We start from the raw sequence: 16,984 nt of genomic DNA, 5'->3' as shown, positions 1-16,984 counted from the left end.
TGAGTGTGTGTGTGTGTGTGTGTGTTCGGTTTGCATGTGCACGTTCCCCAAAAGCAGGATACCCAACATGATGAAGACTCCACCATTTCTATCCACTGCAGCTGAGGAAGTGCTGATTCCACACATCAGCCCAGGACTATGACTTGTCCTCCATTCAACAGACACCTCCTCGGGATCCCCTGGGCTGGAGGACAAGTCTCTGAGGCCATGCGCTGTCTCAGTCTCTCTCACTGTCTTCAGAGGACGAGGACACCTGCAGGTCCTCATGGAGGACACTCACAGGGACGTGACCAAAGAATCCCTCGGATTTCTGAATGACAGGAGGGCCCTGACCAGGAGGGGCTGACTTCTCAGCGGGATGGAGCAAGGGAGGTGTTAGGAACCTGGAGCTCCAGCAGGCTTTGTCCAATCTCGTGAAGACCATTCTCAGAGGCGTGCCAGGGGCGGGCTTGGAATGTGGACGTGGGGTTTCGATGCATGCCTGGACCGTTTCCAGGAGAGGTCGGGGGTGTGCAGGCTGCAGGTCGATGACTTGCACTGGGGCAGGTGTCTTCCCGGTCAGTAGGGGTGCCGCTGGGGGTCCACATGCACTTCTCTTTGCAGGAGGACACAGACTCTCCGAAGCCCCCAGATGGCTTTCCTGTATGCTCTTGTGGTGGTGCTGGAAGGGGCTCCAGCGTGCTTTCTTTCGGGGCTTCAGGCCCATCTCTAGAGAGATCTGGACACCTCTCTTGCCTGCTGTCTTGAGGTAGTTTTTGGAAATTCTGAACCATAGCGTGGCTTGCGTTAGGACATGCATTCTCCTCAGGAACCTTGGCTGGTGCCTGGACATGGTGCACGCCATCTACCTTGGACACAGCCTGGGGAACTTCAAAGGAGTCTCCTCGGGGCCTCTTTCCTGACACATGGACAACCGGGCCACCCTCCTTGGCATAGGGTTGGCATGCCAGGGGTCTGTCAGGCGTCACCACTCTCTGTGCCTCATGTCGTGCACCAGGGGGGAAGACGCTCCCTGAAGGGCTTCTGAGGAGAGCAGCTGAGTGGTACCCGACTCTCATGTCAGCGGTTTGGGTAGGTGGCTCCCATGGGAGGGGAGGCTCCAGGACAGACGCTCTCTTAGTGGTATAGACGGGCATCGGTGTGTGTGGACGCTGTGGGAAAAGGAACACACGGAAATGCGCATTAGTTTTTCCTCACCACCAAGACAACATTGCCACGAAGGAAAACCAAGAAACTCACACAACCCCAAGAACTTAGTATGTTCAGTTCAGCAGTGGATGACAGGAAAGGTTCTGTGTACACAGGAGGTGGGACCACAGCTCAGGGGTGGTCAGGAATAAATACTCGACAGGATCTCCTGGACACCCTTTTTCTATCGGGGAGGAACCGAGAAAGCTTCTGCAAAAACATCTTCGGTTCCTCCAGCGGACCATCTACTGGGCTCCGGAGAGCACAGGAATCCTGCCACTGTGGAGCCACTGCAGAGGCTACTGAGATTTGATGGACGATGTGGGAGAATGTGTCCCAAAGCAAAGTTCCCTGCTCTTCCATCGAGGGTTCTATGTGTGAGAAGAGTGTCCTCCAGTGCTTTCCCTCCCACACACCCACTGTGCACACACATCCCAGGAATAAGGCACCGTGATGGACAGCAAGGGAAATGGGGGAGGAGGATGCCCCCCTGAGCTCACACGGCTCAGAACGGAAGTGGGGTCAGTCCTCACCCAGGAAGGCAACGAAGCTCATCAGGGTCCACCAGACCGAACAGGAGCCAGGAAGCAGGGGACACTCACCCTCACGTAGCTGCAGGATTCTGTGCAATCCTTCCAGGTTTGCTTCTGCTCGCCTTGGAGTTGCCTGGGGAATCTCCGGAGCAGGGCCTCCCTCTGGCGGGCTTGCCTGCACAACAAAGTGTGGGAAGTGGAAGAAACTCAGTTTCACGGCTTCAAACTGGGACACAAGCCTGAGGCCTCAGACAGCAGCGTCCTTTCCCTCCCCTGCCATTCTTCCCCCCACTCCCGAAAGCCCTCCAGGGAGCCCTCCAGGTTTGCCTAGAGCTACTAGCATTTGGGGGCTCTGGCAAGTCTGCTTGGCATTAGCCAGGTTCCCATATGTCCCCTGGTAAGGGGACACCCTCCCCACCACTCACACACTCTCGCCGATTCAGCAAGGGCAGCTGAGTAGCCTAAGTGTGGACCCTGGAGGATGGAGAGCTCCTTTGTCGGCCTCCCCAGCCCTCCCTGTCTGTGTGTGAGGACAGCACAGCACACAGTGTCCAGGGGCAGAGACACAGTGTCCTTAGACGTCAGCCCTGGGATTGGGGACAGGAGCAAGCCACGTTCCTCACCTTGGTCCCTCTCCCTTCTCCCTCTCAGCCTGCTTCAAGGGCCCGGGGTTCTGCTGGTCCCGCTGACTGCGTGGTTCTATGTTCTCCTTCAGCTTCCTGGAGCCCAAGGCCTGGAGGTCGAAGGCCCTGCCCCAGTGCTTCATGGGGCACCTGCTGCTGGATGCCTTGTGCCCAAAAGCTCCACAGTCCCTGCACTTCACCTGGGGAGGAAGAAGGAAGGATCAGTGGTTGTGGACAGGGGGCATCACCTCGGCTTGTGAGGTGCCAGCCTTCCGAAGACCGTGGGATGCTTCCCCAGCCTCTCCAGGAGGGACATGGAGGAGGGATTGCAAGAGTCAGGCTGAACTGAAGGAACCCTCTGGAGAGACCTGGACAAACACCAGCCTGGACCGGAGCCCGTACACTCCTGAGGTAGACCCTCGCTGTGTCTGAATGCTCCACTACGTCTGGTGACGAGCCTCCGGGGCAGGTGGTCCTGGCCCGGGAAAAGACAACTGAGTCATGGACACAGAACTCTCCATGGGCCAAGCCTGTCTCCACAGTCATGGCAGACCCCCTCCTCACAGCACATGCCGGCCTCTGCTTACCCTGGGATCCTCCTCCTCTGGCCCAGGAGCCCTGGGTGCTAAGGATGCCCTCGGTGGCCTCTTCCCTTTCTGGGCTTTCAAGGGTCTGTAGGGCTCAAGCTGGGTCTGTCTGCCCGCCATCTGTCCTAATTCCTTAAGGGACGTGGCAGTTGGCCGGCCTGCCTCGGGGATGGGTGTCTGGATTTCCTGAGTCAAAAAAAAAAAAAGGACAGTCGTATTCACACAGATGCAAGCCTCTTTCCTGTCCCTTCTTCTCCAAGTAGGTATGAGGGGGCCTCAGGACCACCAGATCAAACATAGTCGTCACCCTGTGACCTCTCATCCCTTCCTGTCCTCCATACTCTCCTGCCCCCCCCTCCCCCCCCCAGGATGGTGCCCTTAGGAAAGGCAGGTGAAGTTGCCTTGAATGACTTACCAGAGAGGTGCTTGTGAATTCTCTCACAATGCACTCTGGAAGCAAAACCAGGGACAGGACTGCCCCTGATTTACACAAGAATCAAAGCTATGACAATACTCCATGGGACACTCAGAGATGAAAATGGAAAAGCACGTATCCTTTCCTCTCCACACTCTCCATTTCCCCACTGACACCGGAGGAGGCCATTTTCAACTATAAGATCCCTTGGAAAAACATCACTTCTCTTGATGGAATGAGGGAAGTGGCCCATCTGAGGGTCTCAACTCTTTGATACCATGTTTTCTTTTCAGTGCCCCATTCTGAACTCTCTTCTAATCCTTGGGAAATGAATAGCTTTTAACTTCATGTGAACCTGGGACTTCTTTTTTCATTTTGAATATTTTTTTTTTTATTAAGACAGAGAGAGAGAGAAAGCGCGAGGTAGGGTAAGGGCAGAAGGACAAGCAGACTACCTGCTGAGCAGGAGCCAAATGAGGGGCTCCATTATAGGACCCTGGAATCATGACCTGAGACAAAGTCAGACAACCAACTCAGCCAGCCAGGTGCCCTGAACCTGTGACTTCTTTAGGCTCCCAGTCCCACAGAGAAACGGACCAAGATTCTGTCACAACACCTCCATGAGCCCACTGCAATCAGACTATTGGGGTCAGTTCCTTTGGAAGTGGAACCTCAGGGAGTCAAGAGCATTGGCAGTCATGCCTTTGATCAGTCTCTCTTCTCAGAATATGGTTTCATATTCTGAATATTCCAGAATATGGAACCAGTCTTTAGCGCATTGAGAAAAGGCACATCACCCCATAATTTCCTCACTGTCCTATTTCTCTAGCTTCTAAGGATGCAGCTGTCCAAAAACCCACCAGAAATGCAATGGTGCTCCTCCTGTCTCTCATTAGAGGCTCAGGAAGGTACTAGACAGACTCCACTGGAGGAGACTGCGAGTCAAACATGCCAAAGGAATGGTCAGAAAGGGCCACTTCCTTCCCTCCCTGACTTTTCTATAGCCCCAAGGTCGTCTTTCTTGTTAATAGGGCAGACCCAATCAACAATGCCTTCTTGCGAAGCATTTTCAGGCATGGTAATATCATGTCATACACATATCATCTTTCCAAAATACTTCTTTTCCCTAAGAAAATTACACCCTGGAGGCCACGACTGCTTCATTTTGTTTTGTTTTGTTTTGTTTTGAATGAGAGAGAGAGAGAGAGAGAGAGAGCAGAGGGAGAGGGAGAGGGAGAGAGAGAATCTCTAAGCCTGAGCTTGGAGCCCAGTGTGGGGCCAGATCCCAAAACCCTGAGATCAAGATGTGATCTGAAATGAAGTGTCAGCCACTTAAGAAAATGAGCCACGTAGGTGCCCCTGTCCTAGGGATTCTTTAAAGAGAATGGAGGATAGAAGGCTGGATTCCTATCACCTGGGCCTTCCTGACTGGAATGCAAATAAATAAATAAAATCTTTAAAAAAAAAAAAAAGAGCATCTTTCTTCTGACAAAACAGTCCATCAAGTACCACCACCACTAGCCCAAGGGGAGGGCTTCCATTTCCAATCCTTTTGGCCCTCTGGGCAGTTTCCCACTCTAAGTGTTGGGGCCCCCGCTTGGCCTAAGAGACTCCATATTGGTGGAGCGGCCATTTTGTTGTTTACCAAAAAAAAATTAATGACTCAGAGTTCCCGGAACATCAATAAGGGGCACTCAACTGAAACTCAACCTCCCTAACGAACAAAGAATGTAAACCCTGCCCTTTGGTCACCAAACTTGAGCGCCAGTTCTGACCAGAATGCTAGACCAGTTCAAAGAGCTGCTATAGGGTAAATTGTAATTCAATTGGCCACCTGTGTGTGGCCCAACCCGACTACGCAACTTTCTGTGTGTGTTACGATCTCCTTGGCCACCTGTGCTCTATAAAAGTTAGTCTGTGAAGCTGGGAAGAGGTCGCTGTCTCCAGAAGAGACGGCCCTGACCGGTCGGTTTAATTCTCGATACTTGGTGCAAAATAAAATTCTGCTTAACCTTCACTTTGTATCAGTCTTGCTCCTTTGATCATGGATCCCATCTCTAAGATTGGTGTGTCTTGCACAGAGAATGGATTTTGAATGGACCTTTCTAAGGCCATGGTCCAGTCCCAGCCTGGCAACTTTCAGTCTTACCAGAGCTTCCTCCAGCCTCCTCCTGGCCACACCCAGTCTCATGGGACCCCTGCCACTGCCCCACCTGTATGCTCTTCTTCAATCCTTACCCTGCCCCACCCAGACTCCCATGCCTTCCATTTCCTCTCATGCTCCAACTGGCCTCAACTCATATCCAGTGGCACCAGCCAGTGCCCCAATGAACACACAAGAATCCATGCTATGGCAATACAACATGGGGTACACAGAGTTGAAAATGGGAAAGAACCTATGCTTTCCTCTCAAAATCTGTATTTCGCATTTGACGCACCAGGAAGCCATTTTCAACTACAAAGTCGTTTTACAAAGCCTACTTTCTCCTCTACTAGATTGGAAGCTGCCCATCTGGGTTTCTGTAATCTCTTCTTGAGAGACACAGCGAGAGAGGGAACACAAGCAGAGAGAGGGGGAGAAGAAGACAGCCTGATGCAAGGCTCGATCCCAGAGCCCTGGGATCATGACCTGAGCCGAGGGCAGAAGCTTAACAACTGAGCCCCCAGGCACCCCTGTAATCTCTTTTGTAATATTCTCTTCTCAGAGTCCCTTTCTTAACTAACTTCGAATCCATTGGAAATGAGGATCTTTCCACATCTTGGGAACAAGTTCCTTCTTTACGCTTTCAGTGCTCACAGCCAAATGGAACAGGATTTTGTCACAGCACTTCCACGATCCCGCACCCCTCAGACTGTGGGCCAAATTTCCCTTAGAATTACAACCTCAGGGAATCACGAGGACTGCTTTTGACCAGTCTCTCCTCTCAGAAAATGCTTTCCAATGAAAGTGTGCTTAACCCAATGAAGTAAGCTACATCCCTCCATAATTTCCTCCCTGTCTCATTTCTCTGACAGCTGAACTGAGGACCCACTGAAAACCCACTGAGGACCCACTGTCCCAAAACCCACCTGAAATGCAGCGGTGCTCCTCCTGTCTCCCAGTAGAGGCTTAAAAGGTTGCAGAGGGACACTGCTGGAGGAGCCTTTGTGTCCAGCGTGCCCGAGGAATGGTCAGAAGTGGCCACTTCCCTCCCTCCCTCCCTGACTTTTCTACTGGCCGAACGTCACGTGACCTTTCAGGCACTTGACACCCACCAATCCAATCCTCTTTCCTGTCGGTAGGCGGGACCCAGTGAAGTATCCCTTCTTGTCCAGCATTTTCATGCATTATATTCCATATGTATGTGTGGATATGCTTTTCAGAATACATACATTTTGTACAAATAACAAAGCTTTGAATGTATGCCTGTTTCTTTTTTTCTCGCTTAGGGCCGATTTAATATTACAACCTGTTTAACTATTAGGGCCTGCTTAGCCAGAGCGACTCCATATTGCCTAGGTAGCCATATTGTTGTTTACATCCACGGACTTCATTCCGGGAATAAACAGCCCAGCAGTTCCTGATATGGGTTCCGTATTGATTCTGGGAATCGATTCTGGGAATAAACCCCTAACAATAGAAGCCACATACCTTGGGGTCTGCGGCTATGCCCTCTAAAACTAGCTTGTAAGATCAGGGCGGGGTCGCTCTCTTGCGAGGCAGCCCTGACCAGTCAATCTGACTTCTGATGCCAGGTGTAAAAATAAAGCTTTGCTTAACCCTCGCTTTGTATCAGTCGCATTCCTTTGATCAGGGACCCCATCTTTTTCTATTCTTTTCTTTTCTTTTCTTTTCTTTTTTTTTTTTTTTTTTAGAGCCAGAGAGAGAGAGAAAAAGAGCGAGAGAGAAAGAATGAAAGCACGGGTTGGGGGAGGAGGGACACAGGCAGAGAGAAAATCTTAGATAGGCTCCAGGTCCAGTGCAGCTCCAGATCAGGGCCTGATCATGTCCTGAGCTGAAATCAAGAGTCCAGTAACCATGGATGCCTATTCCTCTCCTCAGCTAGAATTTCCTGTTCGGATCCTATGAGGCATCTTTTCTCCTGGCACCATGTACATTAACGCTGTTGTGGACCCACCAGTGTCCTCCATGTCCAAGCGCCTCACTTTCCCAACTGAAACTCTGGATCCAGGACATATTTCCAGGGTCCCTTCACTGTACCTGTTGCCCTCCCAGTTCTCCTTTCTGTCCTTGGGATTTTGCCTGTGCTTGGATATTCAGAGCAATGCCATCCTTTGCTCCATGTCCTTTTGGAACTGGCTTCTTTGGACTTTTGTGTTGGGACCTAAATCGTGGGTGCTGGCCAGTCCCCATGTGGACCCGTGTAGCTCTAAGTCTTTTAATCTCCTCCTTTTTGATTCTTTTTTTAATTTTTTAAATTTTTTTATAAATATATAATGTATTATTAGCCCCAGGGGTACAGGTCTGTGAATCGCCAGGTTTACACACTTCACAGCACTCACCATAGCACATACCCTCCCCAGTGTCCATAACCCCACCACCCTCTCCCGACCCCCCTCCCCCCAGGAACCCTCAGTTTGTTTTGTGAGATTAAAAGTCTCTCATGGTTTGCTTCCCTCCCAATCCCATCTCGTTTCATTTATTCTTTTCCTACCCTCCAAACCCCCCACGTAGCATCTCCACTTCCTCATATCGGGGAGATCATATGATAGTTGTCTTTCTCCGATTGACTTATTTCGCTAAGCACAATACCCTCTAGTTCCAACCACATCGTCGCAAATGGCAAGATTTTATTTCTATTGATGACTGCATAGTATTCCATTGTATAAATATATCACCTCTTCTTTATCCATTCATCTGTTGATGGACATCTAGGTTCTTTCCATAGTTTGGCTATTGTGGACATTGCTGCTATAAACATTTGGGTGCACGTGCCCCTTCGGATCACTGTGTTTGTATCTTTAGGGTAAATACCCAGTAGTGCAATTGCTGGGTCATGAGGTAGCTATATTTTCAACTTTTTGAGGAATCTCCATGCTGTTATCCAGAGTGGTTGCACCAGCTCGCATTCCCACCAACAGTGTAGGAGGGTTCCCCTTTCTCCGAACCCTCGCCAGCATCTGTCATTTCCTGACTGGTTAAAATTAGCCATCCTGAGGGGTGTGATTTGGCATCTCATTGTGTTTCAAGTTGTACTTCCCTGATGCTGAGTGATGTGGAGCACTTTTTCATGTGTCTCTTGGCCACCTGGATGGCTTCTTTGCAGAAATGTCTATTCATGTCCTCCCCATTTCTTTTTTTTTTTTTTAAGATTTTATTTACTTTTTGACAGACAAGTAGGCAGAGAGGCAGGCAGAGACAGAGAGAGGAGAAAGCAGGCTCCCCTCTGAGCAGAGATCCCGATGCAGGGCTCGATCCCAGGACCCTGGGATCGTGACCTGAGCTGAAGGCAGAGGCTTTAACTCACTGAGCCACCCAGGTGCCCCCTCTGCCCATTTCTTGATTGGATTATTTGTTCTTTGGGTGTTGAGTTTGCTAAGTTCTTTATAGATTTTGGACACTAGTCCTTTATCTGATATGTCGTTTGCAAATATCTTCTCCCATTCTGTCAGTTGTCTTTTGTTTTGTTTTTTTTGTTTGTTTTGTTTTTTTTTTTCATCAGTCTTAATTAAAATAAATTTAATTGAAAAATTAACCGTAGAGTAATATAGTACAAGATATTTTTACTGCACATGACAACAGCACAAATACAGTATAATACTCAAATCTTAGTATATTTTTAAATATATTAGATATGCACAACAATAAAATAACCTCCTACTTTACAGATGCACTTTTCATTCTATCAAATACAAGGCTCACATGAGACCTTAAATAATCTTCTGTTCAAGAGCCCAGGGACAAGGCTAAGTAAGCAGTCAATCAACCTTTTAAAACATCTATAAACCAGAACAATTTTCTTCGAGTTTCATAAGCCAAAGACTATTAAGGAATATTTTAAGACTGAATCGAATCTGGTAGCAAAGAAATTAAGAAATTTGGGGAAAAAAACATAGTTCAATATTAACAATAAAGTATATCTGCCAGGTTCTAGGTTTTCCTTGGCACAACCATGAAGCGTGAACATCTTTAAAACATGAATATTGAATTCGGTACAATTTTACAGTGTATCTAATTATAGTAGAAAAGTACATAGCTGATGAGAATGCTTTTTTGAAACAGCTTCTTGAATCCAAATAAATACTGTAATGCAGGGTCTTAGAAAATATATTAACTATAGAAATGCCCACAATTAGAAATGATATCTGGCAATATGGTAATTGAAATGGTATGGCAATGTGAAATGTTAAAAGGAATGATGTTAAACATGAAAACGATGATGGGATAATTTTTTACTTTAAAAAAACCTAAAATAAAAATAAAGAGTGGTGAGCTCATTACTTTATGTATGTTATAAGTAGGAATTGTTACCTCCAAAATATTTATTCTTTCAATGCTTATTTTTTAATTGCCCATATTTGACAGATACTCTGCTAGGTGCTATGTGAACACTGACGAGTAAAACTAGGTTCTCTGCAAAGAAAAATACCTTGGTCTAGGAAGTACCCATTATAGACTTACAAATTTAATTAAATATGGCTTTGGGAACTAAGGAGAAAATCTTTTCTAAAAAGTTACCTCTCTAATTAAGAATGCTATGCACATAGTCAATTTCAGAGGCTCATACATACTCAGAAACTCTAAATTGCTAACTATTGCAGTTGATGTGATTGATACCTTCTCTCATCAACTGCCTGTGTGTTTTTCCCCAAAGCACATTCTTACACACAAAATTTTTTAAAGCAATGAAATATTTTCTCTGTTCTTTCATCCCCAGTCTTAGTAAAATATAAAACAAAATCCTATTTTTCATCTGGATTTCAAAGAATTTAAACCAAACATATTCCACACGCGAAACAAACACCCTAAGTTTTATAACACCGTCAGTGTGTCAGCAAATATGGGGCGAAACAGTTGTGACTACGTGGTGCTGCTGCAATTACTCTTCATCGTCTCTTTGAAGTGGTATCACCTGAATTTCTTTGGCTATCCTTTCTGCTAAGGTTTTATTATTTGCAGCAATTATTCTTCGTGACATCAAGTCAAATGATGCACCTGTCACATCCAATAGTACTCCACCAGCTTCGGTAACAATAATGCCAGCTCCTGCCATATCCCAGCAGTGAATTCCCATTTCATAATAGGCATCTGCAACTCCAGCTGCCACAAGGCACATATTAACAGCTGCTGTTCCAACACCTCGGATCCCATGAATAGGAATGCACAAAAGCTTTTCCAGATTAGAAAGAACAATTCTTACAGTCTCTGGTGTTCTGGAAGAGCCAAACTCTGTCACCAACAGTGATTTGGTAATATCTTCCTGTTGTGAAACCTGTAATTTTTGACCATTACAAAAGGCTCCCTTTCCTTTCCTGCCAGTATACATCTTATCCTCCAGGCAACTGTATACCACTCCAAATTCCATCTTTTTATTTACAGTGAAGCCAATCGAAACAGCTACAAAAGGAAATCTATGTACAAAATTTGTTGTCCCGTCAATAGGGTCAATGATCCATGTAGGGCTGTCAGTTAAGACACTTTTTTCCCCAGCTGCCACAGATTCCTCACCAATGAAACTGTGAGATGGATACTTTTCTTTTATGGAAGAGATAAGCATTTTTTCAATTTTTTGGTCAGTAGCGGTTACCAAATCAGCTGGAGAACTTTTAATCATGACATTCATTTCACCTTTTATGGCTTCACGAACCACCTCTCCAGCTTGTCTTGCTAGGGTTACTGCATAATCCATGCATTCCTGCCAAGGATCAGCCATCTCAACTTGGGGGACGCGAGACTCACTAAGCTGCCCCGCGGGATCTGCTGTCAGTTGTCTTTTGATTTCGTTAACTGTTTCCTTTGCTGTGCAAAAGCTTTTGATCTTGATGAAATCCCAATAGTTCATTTTTGCCCTTGCTTGCCTTGCCTTTGGCGATGTTCCTAGGAAGATGGTGCTGGTGAATAACCCTTTTAATGGACTGTTGGATCCTATTGGCTAGTATTTTGGTGAGAATTTCACATCTGGGTTCATCAGGGATATTGGTTTGTAATTCTCTTTTTTGATGGGATCCTTGTCTTGTTTTGGGATCAAAGTGATGCTGGCCTCATAAAATGAGTTTGGAAGTCTTCCTTCCATTTCTATTTTTTGGAACAGTTTCAGGAGAATAGGAATTAATTCTTCTTTAAATGTTTGGTAGAATTTCCCTGGGAAAATTTGGCCCTGGGCTTTTGTTTGTTTGGAGATTACTGAGGAGATTATTTTAATCTCCTTACTGGTCATGGGCCTGTTCAGATTTTGTATTTCTTCCTGGTTCATGTGTGGTAGTTTCTATGTCTCTAGGAATGCATCCATTTCTTCCAGATTGTCAAATTTGCTGGCGTAGAGTTGCTCATAATATGTTCTTAGAATTGTTTGTATTCCTTTGGTGTTGGTTGTGATCTCTCCCCTTTCATTCATGATTTTATTTATTTGGGTTTTTTCCCTTTTCTTCTTGATTAGTCTCCTTCAAACCTCCACCTGGCCTCACCCATTCTCATGGGGGCCTTGCCATAGCCCCAGCCCATGACCATCAGCATGATCCCAGCCCCACCCATATTCCCATGCTATCCCAGTTCTCTTATTCCCCACCTGGCCTCAAACAACACCTTGGCCCTTTGTTCTATTTGGCCACAGTGGCACCAGTGCCTCAGGGCCACACTCCAATTATAATAAACTATATACCGGCATGGGGCTTGGCAGAGGATAACATACCTTTCACTCTCTTTATAATTAAAATTTGCATATACTAATTTTGGACCTTTTAAAATTATTAATATTTCCATTGTTTTTTCATCTTGTAAGGTATAATTTGTGAAGATTTCTCAGTGCATGTGCGGGCACACACACACAGAGGTGCGTTAGGCGATGTAAGGTGATGGATGTGTTCATGCATTTGAGTGTGGTGATCACTTCCCAACGTATACATCTATCAAATTATCACATTGGATACATTTGATTTATCAGTTATAATCTCAGCAAAGCTGGAAACCTATTTCCTTTAATTTTGCAAAAATCTTAAATAAAGGTATAAGGGGGAAACGCATTCTTGCATTACAGATACATGATGTTCGTGATGTAGTCTTAAATCCACTGCTGTTTTATTTTAATTGAATATTTAATGATTTGGTCCATGAATACCTAAGGATGGTTGGGCTGTACATTGTTCTTCCCCCACTCCTTCAAGTGCATTTCAGACTCTCCTCCCTCTTTTCTCAAAAGGGTCTTCATGTGAGTCAAGTGTTCTCACCGGTCCTGTTTCACAATTCTGGCAATATTATCATCTATACTGATATTGAAAAGTCGGATGTACTGTGTGCTGGCTAACTGAACATAATTAAAAAAAAAAAAAAAAGAAAGAAAACATCCCTCAGCAAGAGAATAGCCCACAATTCATAACTGTCCATATTGTCAGATGTATGTTTTGTATAAAGACTGTTTTCTAACTTTTATTTTGTAGTCGTTTTGGATTTAACCCACCGAGCCACCCAGGCGCCCGGTATAGTCGTTTTGGATTTAGAGTTGCAAACCTGTCACTCAATTTACTCCAGTGTTAACATCTTACGTAACTAGATTATACTTATCAAAACTCTGAAATTAACATGCATATAATAAAATTAACCTTAAACAGAAGAAAGAAAAAAAGAATGGAGAGAAAAGGAAAGAAAAGAAAGGAAAATAAAAGAAAAATAAAGTAAAGAAAAGAGAAATGAAAAGAAAAGGATTTCCAGACACCTGAGTGGCTTAAACATCTGCCTGAGGCTCAGGTCCTGATCCACATTAGGCTCCCTGCTCAGAGGGAGGCCTTCTTTTCCCTCTACCCCTACTGCTTTTCATGCTCGTTCGCTCTCCAAAATAAATAAATAATCTTAAAAAAAAAAAAAAAAAAGGAAAACTCAGATTTCCTTGTGACACATTTAATGACATCTTCCACCCCATCCCCCATCGCCCACCCGGGACATCAAATTTTAATAAGTTACAGAACAAAGTACTTAAAACTTATTGTGCACTTTCTGGAATTACATAGAAAAAGAATCATTCAGAATATGCTTCTAAATTTTGTATGACTCTTCTAGTGCATCGAACTGTATAATTTATTTAAAAATATTTTTAGGAGTTCAATCTTTTTAATTTTATTTAATGAATTTTATTTTATAAGTTCTATTAGTCAACATATAGTACATTAGTTTTTGATGTAGTGCTCAAAGATTCATTCGTTGAGTATAACACCCAGTGCGCTTCACATTACGTGCCCTCCTTAATGTCCACCCCCTGGTTACCCGACCCCTCCACCCCCTTCCCTTCTGCAAGCCTCACTTTGTTTCTCGGGGTCCAGAGCCTCTCATGGTTTGTCTTCCCCTCTGGTTTCTTCCCATTCGGTTTTCCGTCCCTACCCCTATGGTCCTCTGCATTAGTCTTTATAATCCACATATGAGTGAAACCGTATGATAATTGTCTTGCTCTGCTCAACTTATTTCACTTTTCCTCAGCTTCATTTCTTTCCATCAGCATGTCCTCTAAATCACTTATTCTCTCTTCCGCTTCATACACCCTAGCTGTGAGAGCATCCAACATGGATTGCATCTCATTCATGGCATTCTTAAGTTTGGCCTGGTTAGATCTCATTTCTGCCCTTAGAGATGTTGTATTGTCAGGTATGCTTTTCTCAAGCCTTGCTATTAACTTTCTAATTGCTATCCTTAATTCCATCTCTGACATCCTGCTTATATCCATATCAATTAACTCTGTGGCAGAGAGCATTGCCTCTGGTTCTTTCCTATGCTGGGAGCTCCTCTTTCTAGTCATTCTGCCCGGAAAGGATGGGTGAGCAAATGAAGAGAGTCCAAAATGTCAACCACGACCCAAGAAAAATGCACCCTAGAAAAAGCCCAAAGTGGTCAGAAGCCAGAAAAGTGAAACAAAGAAAAGTGAACAAAAATAGAAGTAAACACATCACAGAAAAGTGAACAAAGCCAAAATGAACAAAGCAATAAAAAAGAGGGAGTGAAGAGAGATGATACTCTCACAGGGTGGACAAAGTGGGGCGATCTCCTTGTTCCCTACTGAATTTTGGTCTGTGTTTGAAGACACTGCATCTCAAAATTGCAAAGAATACAGAGTGTGTGTGTGTGTGTGTGTGTGTGTGTATGAATCCATTGAAAAGAGGAGTAGGCATAAAACTGGCACAAATCTATAAAATGTAGATGTGAGAGAAAAAGTTTAAAAAGTGACTTAAAAGCATAATTTCAGGGTGTCTGGGTGGCTCAGTGGGTTAAAGCCTCTGCCTTCAGCTCAGGTCATGATCCCAGGGTCCTGGGATCGAACCCCGCATCGGGCTCTCTGCTCAGCAGGGAGCCTGCTTCCTCCTCTCTCTCTGCCTGCCTCTCTGCCTACTTGTGATCTCTGTCTGTCAAATGAATAAATAAAATCTTTAAAAAAAACATAATTTGATCAAATAAGAGTCTACTTAAAATAAGAAAAAGGTTTAAAAAAAGGTGTAAAATTTTAGACTGAAGGATAAACGAGTTGAGAAGAAACACCTGGAGCTCAACCTACTGTCTCCCCTGGTGCTGGCGTTTTAGTCTCCGGGATTCATAAGCTTGTCCTTCACCTGTTCTTCCAGTCTGTCTTCTGCGGGCATGCCTGTTGTGCTTCTTCTCAGGTTTCTTTGCCTGAGCAGAGTGTTTCCACCCCTTATCCATGGGATGGGCTCAAGGTGAGCTAGTCCTCTGTGTGGCTTTTGTTCCCTGGTGACTTTCTGCACCTCTTCAAAGGGTCAGAGCAAAAATGGCCCTAACTGGATCTCTAGGCCAGAGCCACAAGATCATCATCCCCCCTCTTCAATAAACTCGCCCGGTCAAACCTTCTCCACTTCTCTGTGCATGAAGCACTACAGAAGTCCACGGATTGTGTCCACTGCAATCCTCCTTGGGGGACTCCCAAGGACCCCTGAGCATCTCTGTGCTGTGTATCTTGGGGACTGCAAGCATTTGTGGACCGTGCCTGCACCCAGCTCAGCTTCTCCCAGGTCATGGCTGGGTGCTGCCCTCCTGTCCTTGTTGGGGCACTTCCACCCTGAGAGCTGTTGCCTGGTCATGAGTGCCACTGTTTCAACCCTCCCAGGTGCTGGTAACCAGCCAGCACATTCCAGTCTTTTTCCAGGTGCTCAGGCACAGAGCAGTGTCACTACCAGCCCGGCTCCCAGTTTATGGCAACCTGAGCTGAGAGTCCCTCCTAGGCTTGCTGACTATAACCAGTTTCCCTGCTCCACTCCTTGGGAACTCCTTCTCCTCAGGCACCCAGTTTTTTCTGTCTCTCCTAGGATCCTGAGACCATAGTGACTCCCCTAGAATTCTGCCATTTCTATCCTCTGAGCCCCTTCCAAGAAGGAATGTCTCTCACAGGAGCAGATATAGAGTCCTATTTTGCACTCCAGTGTTAATCACTCTTCAGTAGCCAGTTTCTAGAGGCTCCCTCCCCCTTCCATTTATCTTCTGATATTTCCCCACAGATTCACAACTCTGCACCTCCTACCTTGCAATATGCAGTTGTTTTTCTGCTTGTAGATTTCCATATATATTTTCCTACACCTCAGGCTAAATTCATAGTTGTTCAGAATGGTTTGATAGCTATCACTTAAATTCGAGGCACCAGATGAAACAGGGTCCCCTCTTTTCCACCATTTTGCCACAACCTCAATGACGACATCTTCTAAAGGAAGTTTTCCCGACAAGTGTTGATACGTTTCAGCTGGCTTGGCCTCTCTGATGCTCTTTCTGGAGCCCTTGGGGAGTTCTCCCTTTCGGGTTCTGGTGGAGGAACAGGCAGGAAGCTGGACAGGGGACCCAGTCCCACTGGTTAGGGGTGGCTTTTGGCAGGGCTGGCTCAGGAGAGGTCATATGCAAATCACAGTTTAGATGTCAGTTTGGAAGATTTTCCACTTTTTCCACCCCATATTGGGTTTGAAGTAAATTTTTATGTTGTAAAAAGCATATGGTGAACCAGAGGAAATGAGTTTAGAAAGCCCTACAAACCTGGCTCCCTCCAGGTCAAGGACTAGGGTAGGACCACAGCAGTTCCCAGACCCGTGCTGTCAGAAAATTTTCTGGATCTGCTAAGATGTGGGTATGACCATGGGCTAGTTTCCCATCTGGTTCTTGGGTTCCCAGTAAGTGATGGGACATATCTCCAAATCCTAAGCAAATTCCACAGAAATACATGAACAAGTATGTTCATAGCATTTTTATTCATAACCACCCAAAACTGAAAACAACCCAGCTTTCTATCAATAGAATGTTTATAGTCCCAGTGGTGATTAGTCAACTGAATACTACCGCTTAGTAATGAATTGAATGAACGGAGTACATAAAACATCTCATACTGATTGAAAGAAACCATAGCCAACAGAGTACATACTATATAATTTAATCAATATGAAGTTCAAGGACAGGCAAAATTTTTCCATGGGGGAAAAATCAGAACAGTAGTAGTGCTTATCAATGGG

At 45.5% G+C, this 16,984-nt stretch overlaps 2 protein-coding genes across 2 annotated transcripts; both read right to left on the bottom strand.

The window, feature by feature from the left end:
- Positions 1-350: 350 nt before the first annotated feature.
- On the bottom strand, positions 351-7,700 carry LOC123393616 (putative protein FAM90A14P). The gene is made up of 5 exons (XM_045086158.1): positions 7,548-7,700; positions 2,932-3,117; positions 2,345-2,544; positions 1,791-1,896; positions 351-1,151 (listed from the first exon to the last, which is right to left on the bottom strand). Exons 1-5 carry the CDS (start codon positions 7,698-7,700, stop codon positions 351-353), a joined length of 1,446 nt encoding a protein of 481 aa, XP_044942093.1.
- A 2,117-nt stretch (positions 7,701-9,817) lies between these two features.
- LOC123393625 (inositol monophosphatase 1) lies at positions 9,818-11,262 on the bottom strand. Its single transcript, XM_045086167.1, has one exon. The coding sequence runs from the start codon at positions 11,218-11,220 to the stop codon at positions 10,387-10,389; it is 834 nt and encodes a 277-aa protein (XP_044942102.1). The 5' UTR covers positions 11,221-11,262; the 3' UTR covers positions 9,818-10,386.
- Positions 11,263-16,984: the final 5,722 nt, after the last annotated feature.

Source organism: Mustela putorius, unplaced genomic scaffold (assembly GCF_011764305.1).
Source record: "Mustela putorius furo isolate JIRA1106 unplaced genomic scaffold, ASM1176430v1.1 tig00000905_pilon_pilon_pilon, whole genome shotgun sequence".
NCBI lineage: Eukaryota > Metazoa > Chordata > Mammalia > Carnivora > Mustelidae > Mustela > Mustela putorius.
Note: the sequence above shows the minus strand (reverse complement) of the source record. Positions and strands in the feature narration are given on the sequence as shown.